At 42.8% G+C, this 14,164-nt stretch overlaps 1 protein-coding gene across 1 annotated transcript in view; it reads right to left on the bottom strand.

Moving 5' to 3' along the window:
* LOC141265547 (uncharacterized) overlaps positions 1-14,164 on the bottom strand; it is a 160,663-nt gene that overhangs the window by 98,508 nt on the left and 47,991 nt on the right. Inside the window, exons 4-5 of the mRNA XM_073678741.1 lie at positions 3,864-4,029; positions 1,035-1,260 (exon numbers count right to left, since the gene is read on the bottom strand). Coding sequence (XP_073534842.1) covers positions 1,035-1,260; positions 3,864-4,029 — 392 coding nt within the window. The remainder of the gene's footprint in view (positions 1-1,034; positions 1,261-3,863; positions 4,030-14,164) is intronic.

Raw genomic sequence — 14,164 nt, 5'->3', positions numbered from 1 at the left:
AAAAACAGACACATGGATCATACATCGATAACACACTGATGGTAACAACGGACACATAGATCATACATCGATAACACACTGATAGTAACAATGGACACACGGACCATATACTGATGACACACTGATGCTAACAACAGACACACGGACCACACACCGATGACACAGTGATGGTAAAAACGGACACACGGACCATATATTGATGACACACTGATAATAAAAACGTACACATGGACCATACACTCATAACGCACTGGTGGTAAAAACGGACACACGCACTATACACTGATAACATACTGATGGTAAAAACGGACACACGGACCATATACTGATAACGCACTGATGTTAAAAACGGACACATGGACGATATACTGATAATGCACTGATGGTAAAAATGGACACATGGACCATACACTGATAACATGCTGATGGTATAAACGACACACGGACCATATACTGATAACATGCTGATGGTATAAACAACACACGGATGACACACTGATAACACACTGATCCAAAAGGCTAATGACACTGGTACCATTTTTCACATACATTTTTAAACACAGATGTGTGAACGAGACCTTATTATGTGTTTAAAACACTGTCAATGCTGAGCTCAAAAATAGGTCTAAATGAGGAAGAGCATGACCTAGCTTGAAGGGGCTTGGCTTAAGATGTGCCAACACGTTGACGCAAAGGAATTGGTCTAAAAGTAAGCTATCAAAAGGGAGGTGTAAAGTTGGATAAAATTGTCTAAAGACTGTCCCAATTCATCATCCATCTGTGATAAATTTGGGTGATTTACGAGACTGTCCAATATAAGTTTAAGCTCTCTAATTTCCACAGGATAAGTAAATCCTCCTGGATCAATTACCATCATCATCAATGTTCATGTCTTAATTGGCTTGAATACACATAGATATGTTTGTGTATGGACACTGCCCACCATCTGAGCAAGGTGGAAACACAAGCAGGACATTTTGCTGCTCCAGCTTTGAGCTCAACACTCTCTTACATGAGCGTCTCCTGCCTTTTACCTTTAATTTTGAATCTTTGAACTTTATCCTTTGAATGTCTCCATTCATCTGTGTGACAGTAAAGATGACTGAACCATCTGTGCCATCTAGAGTCACTGCTGCCTGGATTTCTCCGGCTTTGGACAATATTCTCCACAGGTCAATAACCTCCTGTGTCTCGGGCGCCTTTAAACGTATGGTTGCTACAAACACATAGGAGGGGGGCAGGCCTTCTGGAAATATGTCTCTGCAAAAGAAATGCTAGTTTATAAAGGCTAAATAATACACAATGTAAGGCTAAATAACCCTCAATGTAAGGTTAAATAACCGTCAATGTAAGGCTAAATAACCCTCAATGTAAGTCTACGTAATACTCAAAGAAATACTCTTTCATTTCATCAATCTGTAAATACAATATTGGTGACAATGAAATATTAATATATGCAGGGAGGAGGGGGAATGGAAGATCAGCTCACCAGTGAGTAGTATCCAAGACACAGCTGCAGGGATTTGCTCGGAAGACCCGGGACCAGGCTGAACAGCAAATGTAAAAATACAAGTTCCAGTGGAGATCCAAAAGTAAAAGAAGATTGAGTTTATTCACAAAGTAGTTAAAATACACGGCAGCAACACCACCAGCTAGTGTGAATACCAACCCGTTTCGACCACCTGAGGGGACTTACTCATGACCCTTAGGTGGTCGAAACGGGTTGGTATTCACACTAGCTGGTCGTGTTGCTGTCGTGTCTTTTAACTACTTTGTGAATAAACTTAATATTATTTTACTTTTGGATCTCCGCTGGAACTTGTATTTTTACAAATGAAATATTAAAACCTTTATATTTTATTCCTTTATTTATTTTATGGTTCCAATTTGGAATTGGGAGAAAAACCCAGAATTCAAGCAATTCAGTTGTGCCTGACAGCGCAGAGGAAAATGATCCTCATCAAGTTAGTTCCATTGCTTGCTAATAAACCAGCCTATCAGGTGTTTTTGCCATCCTTCTCTTAAAATGCTTCAAATTAGATACATGGTCGGACATTAGGGTAGATGTTACACGCACGCCACTATGTTCAGATAGGGGCGAGACAGGTTACATGAATTCTTTGGAATCCTGGGGGAACCGTTACACAGGGCAATCATAGACCACGTGCTGCAGCTTCTCTCAAGAACACAGGGGTATTGACCCTCAGGCACAGACACATAGGTTGTTTCACTTGCTGACCAGACACACTTGACAAGAGTCCTCATAAATGGTAGAAATGCAAAGGCACATTAATGAACACAGCATTCCTTACAGCACAGTGAGATGGAGGATGGGGGAAGGGTTTGCTGAAGGAGATGATTTCTGTGACACCATTTCTTCCAGTCCTTATCTTTATGCCTGACAATACTCTGCACTGCTAGTTCAGGAAATCTACCTGTCCTGTGCTTAGCTTCACTCCTGACTTGAATCCTTTTTACTTGCAGGGACGCTTCTGTGAGATACAGAACACACACGCCACCTTTCTCTTTGGCTCCAGCCAGACAGAAAACAACTTCCCCACAATCCCCCTGGGGCTCTGCTAAAACACTCCCCTTCTCCTGTAACTGTGTTAACCCCTCTAGTTGCTGGATTCTTTTAAAGCACCAGCACTACTTCTGCATGTCACACTCTGCAAAAGCACTACTTCTGCATGTCACATAGAATTCTATTATTTCGTAGTCGGGGAGACATTTTAAGAAATCGTGAAGAACATATTTCCATGAAGTGTAGTAGAAGTAGGGTAGTGATGATTGGATGTCTACAAAACTTTGTCCCGTAATAAGAGAAGCTATTTTTCTCAGTATACAATTTAGGTCTAGTTATTTTGTTTAACTTGGCCTGATATGAGCCATTGGGAAGCAGTAACACACCACATGTGCACAAATTCTTTCTCTGTACAGAACTTCCAGGGTGTTGTAGCTGCAAAGTATTTGGGGAAATCATTCTCAAAATATTTCTAGAGCTTTAATTTATTTTATCTTTTATATGTATATGTGTAAGGGGGAAGACCGGGGTGTAAGTACTTTCAAAGCAAGGGATCCAGAACTGCCGGGGCCGGGTCTCTGGTTGCAGGGGGAAGACAGACTGCGAGCACAGGAATCAAGTGACTGGGAAGCTGGGGGCGTGTCCGGAGTGAGAGCTGGGAGGTCAGGTGACCAAGAAACTGGTGGCGTGGGTAGAGAGAGGAAGAGATGAATACATTTGCTCGGGAAAGCGGAGCTGGGTCCTGCTCAGCAGAGCAGTGTGAGAGGGTCCAGGCTCCTGGCTCCAGTACTGGGAGCAAGAGCAGAGTGCAGTGGACCGGAGGAGTCAAGCTGACTAGAGAAGAGACGCAGGGTCTGTGGAGCCGAGCACGTGAGGTGCCGTGTTATGGACTAGGGTCTCAGCGGGTAAAACCGGAGACCACCCGCTGCCGCCAGAAGACGGAGCATTGTTTGGGCGGGAAAGCCTGAAGAAATCAACACCGGCCTCAGCTGGCAACTGCCTTGTGGAGGAAAAGAGTCAGCTAAGTGTAAAAACTGTCATTTACAACCGGTTCGACTCTGCTACATCTAGTTAAACTGTGAACTGTCAGTTAAAGACTTTTACTTGCTACTTTCCTTGTTTTCCCCCATATTTTCCCCTGTTACTCCCTGCGTGGAGACTTACCCTGTTATTATAAACTTCCCCTGTTTATTAACCCTGTATTGGCTGCTCTGTGTTTCTGTGTCGCTGCATCTAAAGTACCCATGTTACATATGATTAATCATCAGTGATTATTTAGAATATATTAATTAAAGTAAATCTGCATTGAATATTGCATATGATTTAATATGATTTTTACCTTGTATTTTCAGTCACATCTACATCAGGAGTAAGTAGATAGGCTTTTTCCGACGTCAGTGATCCTATTATCTTTTCACCTTTTTTATGAATTTTCATTCCCACAAGAAGCTCAAACCCCTTTTCATCCCGTGACGCTACAGGAATTCGGGTGGGACACACGGATTCTGTAAGAAAACAAACTTATTAGAAGTACTATATGTAATTCACATAATTCTCCTATTCTGTTATGAAGTCTCAGCATAAAACAACATTATATTATTGCTTTAACATTAATCAAACTTTGCAGCATACTATTATTAGAAATATTAATATGTTTTGTTAGATATTATCATTAATTTCCATTTTTATTAGGCATTCTTGAGTTCTATTTAGGCCATTTATACTCTTCACTATAGTGCTTTTTCATAGTAAGTATTGTCACAGAAAATGATCTCGTTTATGGTTACGTGTCTCTTGGGGCTAGCTTTTATCAATGGAAAGTGCAAGAAATCTCCATGTCATTTTCTTGCACACACCACTATCCTGTGAATGACTATGGAGTGTGGAGAAAGTGGCAGTAAGTGCAAATTGGGAGCGATGACGTCATTACAGCGCCCCCTGTACTGAGATGTGCAGAGGATTGAATAACTACTAGATTTTTGTGCAGCTTGGAAATGCACCAAAAGATTGCAAGTTTCGGCGTTTTCACACCAGTTTCAAGCAGCTCCACCAGAGTGGCCAATGCTGTCAAGAAGCCGGGTCAGGACGGTGTGCGGCAATGCGCACTTGTCAATCTCCTGAAAAGAATGGCAGTGTTTCTTACGCCAAAAATGTTATGCCAGTCCCAACACTGGAGTAACACTTCTAGCAAGGGGCACGGAGGAACACACTACTGATAAGATGAGCCAAATTCATTAAGTGGCAAGCACCTCTTAATGAATTTGATGGGTCTCATTGCTGCACTCCCCTCATTAAGACATTAAAGCCTTCACGACCTTGGGATTTTCCATTTTTGCGGTTTTTGCTCTCCTTCTTCCCAGAACCATAACTTTTTTGTTTTTCGTCAATATGGCCTTGTGAGGGCTTGTTTTTTGCAGGACGAAATGTACTTGATTTTACCATATAATGCACTGGAAAACGGAAAAAAAATTCCAAACACAGTGAAATTACAAAAAAAAGTGCAATTCCACAATTGTTTTTTTTTTTTTTCCATGTTCAATAAATGCTAAAACTGACCTGCCACTATGATTGTCCAGGTCATTATGTGTCCGTAGATAGCAAACATGTACAGGTTCTTTTTTATTTAAGTGGTAAAAAAAAAAAATCCAAAATTTGTTTAAAAAAAAAAAGAAAAAAAAGATCCTTTTTCTCATTACGCCGTTTACTGATCGGATTAATTGTTTTTATATTTTGATAGATTGGACGATTCTGAACGCGACAATACCAAATATGTACAGATATTTTTATTGCTTTATTTTGAATGGGGCAAAAGGGGGGTGACATGAACTTTTATATTTTTAATTTTTTTCAAATATTTTTAAAAACTTTTTTTTTTACTTTTTACTTCCTTCAATAGTCTCCATGGGAGACTAGAAGCTGCGATCATTTGATCGCCTGTGCAACACATAGCAGGGCTTCAGCGTATCCTACGTACCAACTAAGCTGATGTGTGAAAGAGCCCTAAAGCTGGATTCACACCAGCATTAAGAATTCACTCATTCTGTTTTGTGATAGGAACAACATGATGGAATTTATGGCAGGACATATCCTTTACACGACGGACCCCGATGTCAGATAGACCCTATGGACCTAAAATTTGATTTGTCAGGTTTTGTTAGTGAATTGCAGTAGCTGAATAACTTGGATACCTACCAAAAAGCATATACCATTCTATTGGTGTATGTGTGCTATTATTTGCCATGTTATTTGATATTATGTTTAGTGTAATTGCTATTCAGTATTATTGGGTATGTTCTGCAGCCATTGTGTGGTGCTATCAAGTGGAAGAAAGTCTCAAAGACATGTTTCCAATTCACAGTCATAGCTGAAAGTGTTGGCACCCTTGAAATTATTCCAAAAAATGAAGTATTTCTCCTATAAAAATTCTTGCAATTAGGCTGTGTGCCCACTATGCGTTTTTTAAGTGTTTCCACAGCGGCAATTCCGCTGCAGAAACGTTAAAAAACGCTTGGTAGAAGGTCTGCAATGTTCCCCAATGATAATCCGCATGTGCTTTGCACATGCTGCGGAAATTTCCGCTGCAGATTATCATTGCGGAAAAACCCGCAGCATTACCAATTATTTTGCTTAGTCGTGGCGTTTTCGCCTCCATTGACTTGTATTGAATCGCATAATAACAGCATCACTACATGTGCACATGCAGATATTAAGCGATTTAATGTGCGCATGGTACTCGGGTCTGGAGAAGAGGAGACTCTCCTCTAGACCCGGGTACCATAGTATATGTAAAAAAAAAAAGAATTAAAATAAAAAAATATACATTATACTCACCTTCTGATGGCCCCCGGTCTCCTCAGCGATGCGTCCTGGCTCCCCGGCAGCTCACGATGGTCTAAAAGGACCTTCCATCACGTCATTTAGTCATGTGACGGGTCACGCGACCGCTGACGTCGGAAGACCACAAATTAATCCGTTAAAATAAAAAAGTGTTTTTTTTTCCACTTTTTCATTTTTACGAATCAATTTGTGAAGCACCTGGGGGTTCCAAGTGCTCACTATGCATCTAGATAGGTGCCTTGGGTGGTTTAGTTTCCAAAATGGGGTCACTTGTGGGGTAGCTCCAATGTTTAGGCACACAGGGGCTCTCCAAACACGACATGGTGTCCGCTAACAAATTGGAACCATGTCACGTTTGGAGAGCCCCTGTGTGCCTAAACGTTGGAGCTCCCCCACAATTGACCCCATTTTGGAAACTAGACCCCCCAAGGCACCTATCTAGATGCATAGTGAGCACTTGGAACCCCCAGGTGCTTCACAAATGAATCCGTAAAAATAAAAAAGTGTGTTTTTTTCCACTTTTTCATTTTTACAAATCAATTTGTGAAGCACCTGGGGGTTCCAAGTGCTCACTATGCATCTAGATAGGTGCCTTGGGGGGTCTAGTTTCCAAAATGGGGTCACTTGTGGGGGAGCTCCAATGTTTAGGCACACAGGGGCTCTCCAAACGCGACATGGTGTCCGCTAACAAATTGAATGGAAAATCGGCTCAAATTGTTAGCGGACACCATGTCGCGTTTGGAGAGCCCCTGTGTGCCTAAACATTGGAGCTACCCCACAAGTGACCCCATTTTGTAAACTAGACCCCCCAAGGCACCTATCTAGATGCATAGTGAGCACTTGGAACCCCCAGGTGCTTCACAAATTGATTCATAAAAATTAAAAAGTGTTTTTTTTTCCACTTTTTCATTTTTACGGATTAATTTGTGAAGCACCTGGGGGTTCCAAGTGCTCACTATGCATCTAGATAGGTGCCTTGGGGGGTCTAGTTTCCAAAATGGGGTCACTTGTGGGGGAGCTCCAATGTTTAGGCACACAGGGGCTCTCCAAACGCAACATGGCGTCCGCTAATTATTCAAGCAAATTTTACAATCAAAAAGTCAAATGGCGCTCCTTCCCTTCCGAGCCCTGCCGTGCGCCCAAACAGTGGTTTTTCCCCTCATATGGGGTATCTGCGTGCCCAGGGGAAATTGCACAACAAATTTTGGGGTCCATTTTTTCTTGTTACCCCTGCAAAAATAAAAAAAATTGGGTCTAAAGTAACATTTTTGTGAAAAAAGTTAAATGTTCATTTTTTTCTTCCACATTCCAAAAATTCCTGTGAAGCACCTGAAGGATTAATAAAGTTCTTGAATGTGGTTTTGAGCACCTTGAGGGGTGCAGTTTTTAGAATGGTGTCACTTTTGGATATTTTCTGTCATAAAGACCTCTCAAAGTGACTGTGGTCACTAAAAAAATGGTTTTGCAAATTTTGTTGGAAAAATGAGAAATCGCTGGTCAACTTTTAACCCTTATAGCTCCCTAATAAAAAAAAATGTTGGTTCCAAAATTGTGCTGATGTAAAGTAAACATGTGGGAAATGTTATTTATTAACTATTTTGTGTGACATATCTCTCTGATTTAAGGGCATAAAAATTCAAATTTTGAAAATTGCAAAATTTTCTAAATTTTCGCCAAATTTCCATTTTTTTCACAAATAAACGCAAGTGATATCGAAGAAATTTTACCACAATCATGAAGTACAATATGTCACGAAAAAACATTCTCAGAATCAGGGGGATCCGTTGAAGCGTTCCAGAGTAATTACCTCATAAAGTGACAGTGGTCAGAATTGTACAAATTGGCCTGGTCATTAACGTGCAAACCACCCTCGGGGGTAAAGGGGTTAAAAACTGAGACACACCCAATATAATGAATACCAACAACAGACATATGGTGCACTAAAGTCTCTTAAAACTGCCATTTTTATTTGAAATTATTAAAAAAGACTAAAGATAAAAAACAGAGTTACACAATGGAGGACCACATGTATAAAATAGATATTCAATGTAATGTCTATTATTTTTTTAACAGAGTATACTTTTCTAATGACTATGAATTATATATACTGTAACAATTGTTTGTCAGTACAAAACCCACTCAGTATCATACTTCTTGAGAAAGCCATTCGGTGAAACGGCGTTGGAGGTGGTGGGGTCTCGCTATATGGTATTTATATGGTATTTATTCCTCCCTATGTGTTTACTTGGTCACATTTAATGCATTTAATTTAGCACTCTAATTTATATATATCCACTGTGATTTAATTTATTTATATTTTTGAGTTGCTGCTATATGTATTTATTGCACTATGCACTTTAACACATAGTTTGGATTTGCCCTTTATATTCTTATTTTTACTGATCTATGCCCCACAGCAAATTAATTATTGGGTATTTATTATATATCCCTGAGTCTGTTTTTCTATAATCATGTCTTTTGATTTATACATGTACTGTATGTATTTTTAATATAAATTTATTAAATTAATAATTTTAAAATGATTTTGTGGTTGTTCATTGTTTATCTGAGTGGGTTTTGTATTTAAGATTAATAAATAATCCATTATAAATATACTATACTATTTTTAGATAGTTGTGTTGCCAATTGTTTGTCAGTGCCTAAAAATTATACCACAGTGGAATCACATATGTTCTAGATAAACAGTAGTTAAAGCACTTACATTTTATAATAGGAAAAGAAAGATATAGCTTGTGATCCTGGCATCACAAAAAAACAGGAGAAAAAAAAGGCAAATTGTACTTAATTTCACACAAACCCCCCAAAATTTGCCCAACAAAATTGTTGACACCTTTCCAAAATTGTGGGTAAACATCTTTGTTTCAAGCATGTGATGCTCGTTCAAACTCACCTGTGGCAAGTAACAGGTATGGGCAATATGAAAATCACACCTGAAACCCAATAAAAAGGGAAGGGGAGAAGTTGACTGAATCTTTGCAATCGTATGTGTAGTGCAGGCTGGGACGGCTCCAGGTTTTTGTGGGCCCCAGGCAAAAGAGTCTCAGTGGGCCCCTTTAACACATACCACGATTCAAGATGCACCCCTTCACTGTGTAAGCCCCTCAACATGCAGCCCTGTGCACGCAGCATCAGCCAAATTCCATGTGCAAGAGGAATGAAATGCAACCTCACCCCCTTACATATGCAAGACCCCAACATGCAACATTAACCTATTCCCTGTGCAAGGCCCACAACATGGGGCACATGCATGCATCACCCCCTTCCCTGTGCTAGACCCTCAACATCACCCACTTACATATGCAAGCCCCCAACATGCAACATCACTCCCCTATGCAATCCCCCACAACATGCAGTGCCATGCATGCATCACCCCCTTCACTGTGCAAGCCCCCAACATAAGCCCTATGCATGAAGCATCAGCACATTCCTTGTGCAAGACCAATGACATACAACATAAACCCCCTTCCCTGTGCAAGACCCACAACATGCTACGTTGAAGGGATTGTCCTCTGGCGCCGTTCCCACTGTATACGCACTCGCGGTCCTGGAGTTCTCGTGCGGTTGTTGTGACAAGTGACCTTGGTGCCCAATCAACGCTGGCGTCACTGTCCCCACCTTTGGACAAATCAAACATGAAGAGGAAATTCGAGCTGCGGCTGCTCTCTGACTTCCCCTTCATGTTCGATTTGTCCTAAGGTGGAGACAGTGACGCCTGCGCTGATTGGGCACCGGCGTCACAAGTTCACAACAACAGCACGGGAGCCCCGGGGAGATAGAGTGCTGATACCGCGGGAACGGCGCCAGCACAGGAGGTGAGTATAAGCTTTATTATTTTATTGGGGCCAAAAGTGGGGTATGAGAAGGGGTTGTCATAGTAGTGGACAACCCCTTTAACCCCTCCCCTGTGAAAGGCCCCAGAACATGCAGCACCATGCATGCATCACTACCTTCCCTGTGCAAGACCCCCAACATCACACACTTACTTATGCACGGCCCCAACATGCAACATTAACCCATTCCCTGTGAAAGCTGGGGTGTGGATCCCTCTGTTTGTCCAGGGCCCCAGCACTTGCCCGGGTGCGTCGGGTGGTGACTCCGGCCCTGAGCGCAGTGTGTGCTCTTTGTGGTGATCACAGTACAGTATGGTGACTCCAACACAGTATGATCCCTCAATTGTGACCCCCACACAGCCCTCCATGCAGCCCCACACCTCACCCCACTGTATAATAGCCCCCACTAGCCCTCCAAACAGTATAATGGCCCTCACAATGCATGATAGAACCCACAAAAACCTTCACACTATATAATGTCTTGCATACAGTATAATGGCCCCCACATAGCCCTCCATAAAGTATAAAGGCTCCCACATAGCCCTCCAAATGTTATAATGACCTGCACATAGCCCTCCAAATATTATAGTAGTCCCAACATAGCACTCCATATCGTATAATGCACTCCCCATAGGTCTCCATACAATATAATGCATCCCATAGTCCTCCATATAGTATAATGCACTCCCCATAGATTTCCATATAGCATAATTCACCCCATAGTCCTCCATATAATATAATACACTCTTCATAAGACTCCATATAGCATAATGTACCCCATAGTCCTCCATATAGTATAATGCACTCCCCATAGGTCTCCATATAGAATAAAGCACTTGCCCAGTTCCACCCCTCACTGTGTCTGGGATGCAGTTACTGACAGCTCAGCCATCCAATCTTGTACAGGGCGTGCTGGAGCTGTCAGTACTGTGATTGACAGCTCGACCATCCAATCTTGTACAGGGGCATACAATAGCTGTCAGTGTGGTGATTGACAGCTCGGCTGTCTAATCTGAGACTGGGAGGCACTAGCTATCTTCAGGTGTTCAATATCCCAGGTGAATGCCTGGCTACTTAACTGAGCTGTTTGTCCCAGATCTCTGTCAGACCTACATTCAGCTAGTGTGTGTGGTTTGTTCTCTGTGCCTTGTGTTCTGTTTATTGATCTTCTGTTGCCTGACCTTGGACCTTGTTCTAACCATCCGTCTGTTTAACCCCTTCTGCTCTGATATGCTATCCTTCTGGTATTCTGACCAACGGTACGTTACCTGACTACGCCTTTGCCTCTTCCCTCTGTTTATGACGTACCCTCCTGGCTTTGACTTTGGACTCCTTGACTATCCCGTGTCACTGCCTGCCAGTGAAAAGTGACTCAGCGTCACATTACGTCTGGCTCATACGTTTTTCTTTTCCGCCAGTATGGAGACTGTACACACTCTTTGTGATTAGGTGGTGAATCTGAAGCAGATGACTCAGGATCTGGTTAAAGAATGCCAGAGTCCCATCTCATGTTTTGTATTGGATAATTTGCCTGCTGGGTTGGTACTGGGGCTCCCATGGTTGTAGATTCACAATCCTGTGATTGATTGGTTTCAGCGGGAGATTGTTAAATGGAGCTCCAATTGTTGCAAGAAATGTCTAAAAACTGTACAAATATGCTCCGCTAGTCTGAAGGGTCTGCCGGGGTATCTGAAGGACTTCGGAGATACACTACCGTTCAAAAGTTTGGGGTCATTTCGAAATTTCATTATTTTTGAAAGAAAAGCACATTTTTTTCAATGAAGCTAACATTAAATGAATCAGAAATACACTCTATACATTGTTAATGTGGTAAATGACTATACTAGCTGCAAACGTCTTGTTTTTATTCCAATATCTACATAGGTGTATAGAGGCCCATTTCCAACAACCGTCACTCCAGTGTTTTAATGGTACATTCGGTTTGCTAACTGTGTAAGAAGGCTAATGGATGTTTAGAAAACCCTAGAAAACCCTTGCATGTTATGTATGTTAGCCCAGCTGAAAACTGTTTGGCTGATTTGAGAAGATATAAAATTCACCTTCCTTTGAGCTAGCTGAGAATCTGGAGCATTACATTTGTTTGTTCTATGAAACTCTCAAAATGGCCAGAAAAAGAGAACTTTCATGTGAAACTCGACAGTCTATTCTTGTTCTTAGAAATTAAGGCTATTCCATGCGAGAAATTGCCAAGAAACTGAAGATTTCCTACAACGGTGTGTACTACTCCCTTCAGAGGAGAGCACAAACAGGCTCTAACCAGAGTAGAAAGAGAAGTGGGAGGCCCCGCTGCACAACTGAGCAACAAGACAAGTATATTAGAGTCTCTAGTTTGAGAAATCGACGCCTCACAGCTCCTCAACTGGCAGCTTCATTAAATAGTACACGCAAAACGCCAGTGTCAACGTCTACAGTGAAGAGGCGACTCCGGGATGCTGGCCTTCAGGGCAAAGTGGCAAAGAAAAAGCCATATCTGAGACTGGCTAATAAAAGGAAAATATTAATATGGGCAAAAGAACACAGACACTGGACAGAGGAAGATTGGAAAAAAGTTTTATGGACAGACGAATCAAAGTTTGAGATGTTTGGACCACACAGAAGAACATTTGTGAGACGCAGAACAACTGAAAAGATGCTGGAAGAGTGCCTGATGCCATCTGTCAAGCATGGTGGAGGTAATGTGGTCTGGGGTTGCTTTGGTGCTGGTAAAGTGGGAGATTTGTACAAGGTAAATGGGATTTTGAATAAGGAAGGCTATCACTCCATTTTGCAACACCATGCCATACCCTGTGGACAGCACTTGATTGGAGCCAATTTCATCCTACAACAGGACAATGACCCAAAGCACACCTCCAAATTATGCATGTGTAGCACCCTGAGGATTCGGCTGCTACAGGGGTATTGCACCTCAAGCCAGAGGTGTGATATTCCACTCCCGGGTAAGGATGGAGTGTGGAACTGAGCTCAGTAGGCTGCATGCACTACATACATCCCATTTCCGGGGGACAGATCAATGGTACTCCCACTAGGTATATGTGCAGGTACGACAGTGTCTGTCCCTGGCTGGAGTGGGAGGGGGGTGGAACATCCCAGTAGTGTAGGGGCAGATAGGGGGAGCAGTCTGGGTAATGCTAGGAGCTCATTGGGTGCTGGTCACCTGAGCTCACACATAGAGGGAGTATATAAGGTGGGAACCATCTTAGATCAGGGTCAGACAGGCAGACAGTTACCAGTCAGTCTTTTGTAGAGGGTCAAGCAGTCCTGAAAGAAGAGAGAGAGGAGAAGAAAAGGACCCAGAGGGGAAGAAGAGGGAACCCCAAGAGCCCAAATACAACCAGAAGGGTGAAGGGTTGGCACAAGGGTACCGGATCCCAAGCTGGTGGAGGGCACTAATCCTCAGCCAGAGACCGGAGGTTGTGGGCAGGATCTGCCACGACCCCCCACTAAATCCACTGCGAAGGCACACCGAGTATAGGGTCAGGGAACCCAGAGACAAGGGTTTTACCAACAAGAGGCCCGAGGGAGCCGGACATAAGTGGATCCCTGGTGGGGAAGGCCAGAGAAAAGGAACGTCAGAGAGGGAGCTCAGGATCACGCTCCAGAATTACCTGGGGGTTGGCCGAGTCCAGGACCTGGTGGACGCAGCACGGCTCGGGCGGTCACTCAAGGCCGGAGTGACCAGCACAACAGCAGTAAGTAAAAACCCTGAACTGCACAGCCCGACTCTGAGTCTTATTACCACCCTCACTGCACCACCACAACCACCACCCTCTACAACTGACCCCCTGAGGCTATACCCCTCCCGTTGGGGGTTATACTACCAGAAGCTGCACACACACCACCAGCCTCAGCGGACCCTGCTGCAGCGGCGGCCGTATTGACCGCAAATCAACGGGTGGCGTAGTCGACACTAAAGAACATCCAGCAACATCTG

Source organism: Phyllobates terribilis, unplaced genomic scaffold (genome assembly GCF_046119375.1).
Source record: "Phyllobates terribilis strain yellow unplaced genomic scaffold, ASM4611937v1 Scaffold_4__5_contigs__length_816908805, whole genome shotgun sequence".
In the NCBI taxonomy this organism is placed as follows: domain Eukaryota; kingdom Metazoa; phylum Chordata; class Amphibia; order Anura; family Dendrobatidae; genus Phyllobates; species Phyllobates terribilis.
This window is presented reverse-complemented; position numbering and strand designations above follow the sequence as displayed.